The following is a 9446-nucleotide window of genomic DNA, read 5'->3' as shown; positions in this document are numbered from 1 at the left end:
TCTCCTGACCTCATGATCCATCCTCCTCAGCCTCCCAGGGTGCTGGGATTACAGGAGTGAGCCACAGTGCCCAGCCATGTACAAAACCTTAAGTAAGCTGGGCGCGGTGGCTCACGCCTGTAATCCCAACACTTTGGAAGGCCAAGGTGTGTGGATCACTTGAGGCCAGGAGTTTGAGACTAGCCTGACCAACATGATGAAACTCCCATCTCTACTAAAGATATAAAAATTAGCTGGGTGTGGTTGCAGGGGCCTGTTATCCCAGCTACTCTGGAGGCAGGAAATTGCTTGAACCCGGGAGGCAGAGGTTGCAGTGAGCTGAGATTGCGCCACTGCACTCTGGCCTGGGCGAAAGAGTGAAACTACCTCTCAAAAAAAAAAAAAAAAAAAAGTGTGCAGATAACCTTGGTTGGTGTTTTAAAATATATTACTTTAAAACAATCCCAAACTTACAGAAAAGTCACAGGTATAGTACACATAACTTTTCTCTCTGAACCACTTAAAGTTAAGGTGCTTAGTCACATACTTTGGTTGAAAAAAAAAATTAAGTTGTTAACCTGATGCCTGATCATCCCTGAATGCTTTAATGTGTATTTCCTACAAATAAGAACGTTGGCCAGGCGCAGTGGCTCATGCCTGTAATCCCAGCACTTTGGTAGGCGGAGGCGGGTGGGCCACCTGAGGTTAGGAGTTCAAGACCAGGCTGACCAAACATGGCGAAACCACAACTCTACTAAAAATACAAAAATTAGCCAGGTGTGGTGGCGGGTGCCTACAGTCCCAGATACTCAGGGGGCTGAGGCAGGATAATCACTTGAACCTGGGAGGCAGAAGTTGCAGTGAGCAGAGATCACTCCACTGCACTCCAGGGTGGGTGACAGAGGGAGACTCTGTCTCAAAAAAAAAAAAAAAAAGAACATTCTCTTATATAACCAAAATATAGCCATCAAAATGTAATATGTTGTTACCATCTAATCCTCAAACCCCATTTAAGTTTTATCACTTGTCTCAATAAGGTCCTCTCTAGTCAGGCATGGTGGCTCACGTCTGTAATTCTAGCACTTTAGGAGGTTGAGGTGGGCAGATTGCTTGAGCTCAGGAGTTCCAGACCAGCTCGGGCAACATAGGGAGATCCTGTCTCCACAAAAAAATACAAAAACCATCTGAGCCTGTTGGTTCGAGCCTGCAGTCACAGCTACTCAGGAAGCTGAGGTGGGAGGATCCTTTGAACCCAGGAGGTCAAGGCTGCAGTGAGCTGTGATTGCGCCACTGCACTCCAGCCTGGGCAACCGAGGGAGAATCTGTCTCAAAAAAAAAAAAAAAAAAAAAAAAAGGAAGAAGTCCGGGCCCGGTGGCTCGTGCCTGTAATCCCAGCAGTTTGGGAGGCTGAAGCCGGTGGATCACCTGTGGTCAGGTATTCGAGACCAGCCTAGGCAAAATGGTGAAACCCCGTCTCTACTAAAAATACAAAAATTAGCTGAGTGTGGTGGTGCACCCCTGTAATCCCAGCTACTCGGGAGACTGAGGCAGGAGAATCACCTGAACCCAGGAGGCAGAGGCTGCAGAGAGCCAAGATTGCACCACTGCACTTCCAGCCTGGGCAACAGAGTGAGACTGTCTCAAAAAAAAAAAAAAAAGAAATTATTGACTTTCACGACCTTGATACTTTTGAAGCTTAGAAGTCTGTTATTTTGTGGCCTGTCCCTCAGTTTGGGTTTGTCTGATGTTTCCTTGTGGCTAGGTCAGGTTCTGCATCTTCTTTTTTTTTTTTTTTTTCATTCCACAAGTATTTACTGATCTTGCTGCATACCAGGCCCTGGGCTGGGGACATAGCCACAAATGAAGTATGGTCCTGCCACCACAAGGTCCTCTTCACTCACACACACACTGAGGACTACTGCTCCATCACCCTTTCAGAAGCAGCTGAATGGGGCTATGTAAGAACTCATGGATGAGAGCAGAGGGTGACCACCAAAAGGTCACTGAACTCCCCCAAGAAAACTGTTGAGTCGCACACATGTCCGGTTTTTCAGGTCCAAGACATACAACAGTACTGCTTTATAATAGCCACCAGGGGTGAAGCCAGGAAGAACCAGAGGGAAACAGGGTTCTCTCACATGAAGGAAGAGCAGCCTGTATCACTTAATGGTTGGCCTGAGTTAATGGAGGGCCTAGGCCTCTTAAAAGGCACCAACGAGAAGCCTTACTTGGACCCACTCCCCACCATGGTTGATCTCTCATCATGCTGAGCATGTCTCTTGGAAAGGGGCAACTGGGAGAAAGGATAGGGATGTGCTTTGGGCTATGTCAGACGGCAGACAGGTCCCAGTTCTTATTCTCAGGCCCTGGCTTTGCTAGAGACACCTGCCCAGGCCCTATGGGCACACCCATTTGGACATATATTCAGGAGCCAGCTCAGAAACTGAGAGACTCAGGCTGCCCAAATCTTCAGCTTTGCTTCCTAGGCAGGCAGCAGAAGAGTTCAGACAAGAAATTTTCTTTTTATGGCATAACACAAAGGGAAAGAAAGTCACTAGGGGACACACAGGAAGAAACAAGGTTTCTGTTTCTTCCTCAAGTATCCCAAGTGCCATGGCAGCAATGGCCTTCCAGGTCCATACGTGGAGCCCGTTCTAGTAGGTCAGCCCAGCCCAACTGCACTGAGGTGAAGGAGCAGGCAGAAGACAGGAGCGTGCATGTTGGCAGGAGGGGCAGAGGGCACTCAGAGATTCTTAGTAAGTACAACTGACTGGAGTGTTTTGGGGTAGAAGGAAGAATTGAGTTGCAGCCAGGTGAAGACAGAGCACACCCCTGCCAGGAGCTCATGCTGAAGGAAGACAGTAAGCCCCGGAGAATCTTGAATCTGTGAACGTCGCCCAGACAGAACAGGCATATAGGCAACACTTGGAATGCACAGGAAACACACTTCGGCCTCTGGTGGCCCAAACCAAGTCTGAGTGGGCACAGAAAGGCCAACATCTTGGCTAGGAGCCACCATTCAAGTGTAGGAGAGCAAGTTCAGGTCATAACAGCCATCTACATCAAAGTGGCCGATCCTTGCGGAGGTGTGACTGGCCCGGATCATCTCTGTCAGTGCCCACATCTGCTGCACCTCAGAGGATATCCTGCTGGGGTCTGGCAGACCCTCATGGAGGAGTGCAGGTTGCTCACAGGGCACTGGGTGGGAGAGCCACTTGGGGAAGATCATGGAGGGGCTTTTTGGTCCTTGCTGATAGATCTGCAGCTCCTCCACTGTGAAAGACAGCCACAATGGTGATGGCTGCCGCAGAATCAGGTGTAGCTCCGATACTCTGGCCGTGTCACACAGTATCTGATGCTTGAACAGCGACACATACTCCTGGGCTCCCTCCTCACTGTGTGGGTAGGGCATCAGACAGTAGTCCCGCAGGTAGGTCACCCACTTGGCCGGTGTGTGTGCTGAGGTGTGCTGACAGACATGGATGCTCAAAAAAGCTGTTTAGTAATTCTTGTTTTTTTTTTTTTGAGATGGAGTTTCACTCTTTTTGCCCAGGCTGGAGTGCAATGGTGCAATCTCGGCTCACTGCAACTCCACCTCCCTGCTTCAAGTGATTCTCCTCCCAAGTAGCTGGGATTACAGGCATGCACCACCACCCTGGCTAATTTTGTATTTTTAGTAGAGACAGGGTTTCTCCATGTTGGTCAGGCTGGTCTTGAACTCCCGACCTCAGGTGATCCACCTGCCTCGGTCTCCCAAAGTACTGAGATTACAGGCGTGAGCCACCATGCCCGGCCGCTGTGTAATAATTCTTAAACGTGATCTCCTCGAACAGAGTGACGCAGGGTAAGGTGACATCAATGACCAGCACACCAGGCCGGCCTTGGGAGGTCCATACGTCGCCCACCTGCAGGGCTACGGTGCCTTTCACATGGCAAGGCACCAAAACGTGGGACATCGTGCTAGCAGCCGCGATTAAGTGCAACTGCTGCTCCGGGCCCCCCACCACCAGCCCTTCCTGCCATCCTCAGGTTCTCATCTTGGGTAAGAAGATCACAGAGGTGATGCTGTGTCCTTCTCATTTCAGCCTATGAGGTGGCACATGATTTGAATACTGATGATATTCACTTTGATTCCTTCGTTAAGATGGTATTTGCCATGTTTCTCTACTTTAAAGTTATTATTTTCCTATTTCAGTTCGGAGTGGGAGGTACTTTGAGGCTATGTCACTATCCCATTCCTCATCAAACTTTCCATTTATTCATTAATTTATTTATGGCAGTATGGACTCACGGTTTTCTAATTTATTCAATAGGTTATATAATTCATTCCTTTCATTATTTATTTTGATTCTTTTTTCTTTTTTCTTTTTTTGTGACGGAGTTTCGCTCTTGTTGCCCAGGCTGGAGTGCAATGGCACGATCTCGGCTCACCGCAACCTCTGCCTCCCGGTTTCAAGCAATTCTCCTGCCTCAGCCTCCTGAGTAGCTGGGATTACAGGCATGCGCCACCATGTCCGGCTAATTTTGTATTGTTAGTAGAGATGGGGTTTCTCCATGTTGGTCAGGCTGGTCTCGAACTCCCGACCTCAGGTGATTCGCCCACCTCGGCCTCCCAAAGTGCTGGGATTACAGGTGTGAGCTACCACGCTCGGTCTATTTTGATTTTTAACTTTCTGTTTTAAAATAAGTATAGATTCACATGCAGTGTTAACAAAAATTATATAGGGAGGACCCATGCACTCTTCACTCAATTCCCCAAATGGTAACATCCGGCATAAATTTAGTACCATGTCAAAACCAGGATATTGACGTCGGTGCAATCTAGAGTGTATTCAGATTTCACCAGTTTTATGTGCACTTATGTGTGTGAGTTTAATTCCATTCAGTTATTTCACATGTAACCACTACCACATTCAAGATAGAGAAGGCTTCCATCCCCACAAAGCTCTCTTGTGCTATCCCTTTATAAATGGAACAGACACCTACCTTCTCCACCACCCTAATCCCTTGCAGCACCTAATCTCTATTTTCTTATTTCAGGGTTATTGTATAAAAGAAATCATACAATATGCAATTTTTTTTTTTTTTTTTTTGAGATGGAATCTCGCTCTGTTGCCCAGGCTGGAGTGCAGTGGCACAATCTCGGCTCACTGCAAGCTCCGCCTCCCGGGTTCATGCCATTCTCCTGCCTCAGCCTCTCCGAGTAGCTGGGACTACAGGCACCCGCCACCACGCCCGGCTAATTTTTTTTTTTTGGTATTTTTTTTTTTTTAGTAGAGACGGGGTTTCACCGTGGTCTCGATATCCTGACCTCGTGATCCGCCCGCCTCGGCCTCCCAAAGTGCTGGGATTACAAGCGTGAGCCACCGCGCCCGGCCTACAATACGCAATTTTTTCAGATTGGCTTTTTCACTCAGCATAATCCCGTGGAAATCCATCCAAATCGTTGCATGTATCAAGGGTTTGCTCCTTTGTATTGCTGAGCACTGTTCCATAGTATGGGCATATCACAGAGATAAACATTCATCCCTAATGTTGAAAAGGCATTTGGGCTGTTTCACTTTGTGGCTATTACAAATAAAGCTGCTATGACCATTCATGTACAGGGTTGTATTTCTTGTGATCTTCCCACCTCAGCCTCTAGAGTAGCTGGGACCACAAGTGCAGAACGCCTCGCCTCATCCCACCCCAAGCTGCCCCGCCTCGCCTCGCCTCATTCTTTTTTTAGATGGAGTCTTGCTCTGTCACCCAGGCTGGAGTGCAGTGGTGAGATCCCAGCTCACTGCAACCTCTCCCGGGTTCAAGTGATTCTCCTGCCTCAGCCTCCCAAGTAGCTGGGATTACACGCACCCACCACCATGCCCAGCTATTTTTGTATTTTTAGTAGAGACGGGGTTTCACCATGTTGGCCAGGCTAGTCTTGAACTCCTGACCTCAGGTGATCCACCTGCCTCAGCCTCCCAAAGTGCTGGGATTATAGGCATGAGCCACTGTGCCCAGCCTTTTTTTTTTTTTTTTTTTTTTTAAATAGAGACAGTGTCTCACCATATTGCCCAGGCTGGTCTCGAACTCCTAGGATTAAGCAATCCTCCTGCCTCCCAAATTGCTGGGATTATAAGCGTGAGCCAGCGCACATGGCCCATAGGATATATTTTCTTTTTTTTTTTTTCTTTTTTTGAAACGGAGTCTCGCTCTGTTGCCCAGGCTGGAGTGCAGTGGCATGATCTCGGCTCACTGCATCTTCCACCTCCTGGCTTCAAGTGATTCTCCTGCCTCAGCCTCCTGAGTAGCTGGGATTACAGGCACCTGCCACTGCGCCCGGATAATTTTTGTATTTTTAGTAGAGACGGGGTTTCATCATGGTGGCCAGGCAGGTCTTGAATTCCTGACCTTGTGATCCACCCACCTCGATCTCCCAAAGTGCTGGGATTATAGGCGTGAGCCATCATGCCTAGCCAACAAAGCCATCCTTTCTGTCTCACAAACTGTTCCCTGGCCATTTCACAATCTTTGCTGCACGCATTAGGGCTTTGTGGGTGATGATATAAAGGGGATGTTTTGTTTCATTTTATCATTAGAACCTTTAAAAGAGTAGCAAGTTATTCTGCTGGACTTCCCAAAAATGTAGCTGGGAAGAACAATATAACCAATCAAAAGCTGAAAATTACTTTCAAGGACTCAGGAAGGGAACGTGTGGTACGTGCTGCACGATATCTGTTAAAATGCTGCACGGTTTCTGTTAAAATAGCCACTGTGCTGAAATCCCTTTGTGGGGAAAGGTGGAGATTTTTGCAAATGCAAGACAAAATGTTACTTCTCTGAGTATGACCACACTAACAAGGACACAGAAAAATAGGTCAAAACCAGAGGAAAGATGGGGTTATCTGTCCTGAGAATCAAAGCCTCCTATGGATCCTCACTCTGAGAGTGCCTGGGAATAAGAAGCTGAGTTTCATCGACAGCAGCAGGAAGTGCAGAGTGAGAAAAGCAGGAAGAAGGCAGGGCGCAGTTGCTCACACTTGTAATCCCAGCATTTTGGGAGGCTGAGGCAGGCAGATCACCCGAGGTCAGGAGTTGGAGACCAGCCTGGCCAACATGGTGAAACCCCGTCTCTACCAAAAATACAAAACATTAGCCAGGTATGGTGGCACGCGCCTGTAGTCCCAGCTACTTGGGAGACTGAGGCAGGAGAATCACTTGAAGCCGGGAGGTGGAGGTTGCAGTGAGCAGAGATTCGCACCATTGCACTCCAGTCTGGGTGACAGAGCAAGACACCGTCTCAAAAAAAAGGAAGAAGAAAGTTCTAGTAGCCACAGAAGTTAGTTGCTTTGACCATGGGCATGATACCAGAATTTCAAAAGTGACAGAAAAAGCAGGCAGACAGATGGCAGAGGTGTTTGCTGGAAACCTCAAGCCCTGCACTCCAGCCTGGGTGACACAGATTACACCTCAAAAAAAAAAAAAAATAATGGCTTTGTTGATTATTAAAAAGCTGGAACGTGGGCACCAGCAACACAACAGGATTGGGACTCTCTCTTTTTTTTTTTTTTTTTGAGACGGAGTCTTGCTCTGTCATCCAGACTGGAGTGCCGTGGCGTGATCTCAGCTCACTGCAACTTCCAGCTCCTGGGTTCAAGTGATTCTCTTGCCTCAGCCCCCCGAGTAGCTGGGGTTACAGGCGTGTGCCACATCGCCTGGCTAATTTTTGTATTTTTAGTAGACACGAGGTTTCACCATGCTGGCCAGGCTGGTATCGAACACCTGAGCTCAAGTGATCCACCTGCCTCCACCTCCCAAAGTGCTGGAATTACAGGTGTGAGCCACCGTGGTGGTCATAAATAACTTTTTTTGAGACAGGCTCTCTATCTCGTAGGCTGGAGTGTAGTGACGGGATCATGGCTCACTGCAGCCTCAACCTCCTGGGCTCAAGCAATTCTCCTGCCTCAGCCTCTTGAGTAGGGACTACAGGTGCATCCCACCACGCCTGGCCGATTTTTGTATTTTTTGTTGAGACAGGGTTTCACCATGTTGGCCAGGCTGGTCTTGAACTCCTGGGCTCGAGCCATCCTCTTGCCTTGGCCTCCCAAAGTGCTAGGATTATAGGTGTGAGCCACTGCCCCTGGCTGGATTGCTTCATTTTAAACACTATAAAATAAGTATCTCACCCTCCCTGGTAAATACATGTATCTCCCCCCTACTCCGTTTTTAACACTACAGGGCAACATTTTGAATTGAAATGTTCCATAATATTCGTTTTTGTTACTCACCTGTAATAGTGTAGACACTGGCCGGGCGCAGTGGCTCACGCCTGTAATCCAGCACTTTGGGAGGCCAGGGCAGGCGGATCACCTGAGGTCAGGAGTTCGAGACCAGCCTGACCAACAAGGAGAAACCCTGTCTCTACTAAAATACAAATTTAGCTGGGCGTGGTGGCGCATGCCTGTAATCCCAGCTACTCAGAAGGCTGAGGCATCCCTCAGAATTGCTTGAACCCAGGAGGCAGAAGTTGTGGTGAGCTGAGATCGCGCCATTGCAATCCAGCCTGGGCAACAAAAGCAAAACGCCGTCGCAAAAAAAAAAAAAAAGAAAAGAAAAATGTAGACACTAGATTGTAGTTGTAGAATTACATCATAATGAAAATATGTTCAGGCTGAGTCCTTCCTTTGGCATGTTTGCATTGTGTGAACACTGGAATGAATCAATTTCTGTTACCATTACCATATGTTTTTCTCATCCCGTATGGTTTTCTCAGTACCTAGCATCGTGTAAGCTACTCTAACACTGGAGTTCAGAGAACTGGTTTGAGTTCCAGCTTGCTAACCAGGTGGTGCTCAAAACACAGCCATGGCCACAAAAGCCCATTCTCTGAAGTTGGTGTGTGATGTATAAATTCATAGCCTAATTCTCCTTTTGACTTCTCCGCAATACACTGTTTCATAAAGATGGTAGCTGCCCACCCTTTTGTGGTTCATAAGTATGGCGGTTCGGTTTTCACGCTCATGTGTGAGACGTGCCTCTCTCCAACCTTGTTACAGCACAGGCACATGACCTATCTGACATGAGGGAAAAAAAGGTTATGGTTCTAAATGTCATTTTTGGAAAAGAGAAATCCGGCCAGGAGCGGTGGCCCACGCCTGTAATTCCAGCACTTTGGGAGGCCAAGGTGGGCGGATCACTTGAGGTCAGGAGTTTGAGACCAACCTGGCCAACGTGGTGAAATCCTGTCTCTACAAAAAAACACACAAAAATTAGCCATGCATGGTGGCGGGCACCTGTAGTCCCAGTTACTCGCGGAACGCTGAGGTGGGAGGATCGTTTGAACCTGGGAGGCGGAGGTTTCTGTGGGCCGAGATCGTGCCACTGCACTCCAGCCTGAGTGACAGAGTGGAACCCTGTATCAAAAAACAAAACAAAACAGAAAAGAAAAGAAATCCAAAGACTGTGATACTTTCTTCATAATTGCCAAG

At 47.9% G+C, this 9446-nt stretch overlaps 1 protein-coding gene and 1 non-coding gene across 2 annotated transcripts; one reads left to right on the top strand and one right to left on the bottom strand.

Moving 5' to 3' along the window:
• Positions 1-2952: 2952 nt before the first annotated feature.
• LOC100599951 (nicolin-1-like) lies at positions 2953-3935 on the bottom strand. Its single transcript, XM_030807521.1, has 2 exons — positions 3764-3935; positions 2953-3474 (listed from the first exon to the last, which is right to left on the bottom strand). The coding sequence occupies exons 1-2, from the start codon at positions 3933-3935 to the stop codon at positions 2999-3001; spliced, it is 648 nt and encodes a 215-aa protein (XP_030663381.1). The 3' UTR covers positions 2953-2998.
• A 4999-nt stretch (positions 3936-8934) lies between these two features.
• On the top strand, positions 8935-9038 carry LOC115833476. Its single transcript, XR_004028905.1, has one exon. It is a non-coding gene; the product is annotated as a small nucleolar RNA U13 (small nucleolar RNA).
• Positions 9039-9446: the final 408 nt, after the last annotated feature.

This window comes from Nomascus leucogenys, chromosome X (genome assembly GCF_006542625.1).
Source record: "Nomascus leucogenys isolate Asia chromosome X, Asia_NLE_v1, whole genome shotgun sequence".
NCBI lineage: Eukaryota > Metazoa > Chordata > Mammalia > Primates > Hylobatidae > Nomascus > Nomascus leucogenys.
This window is presented reverse-complemented; position numbering and strand designations above follow the sequence as displayed.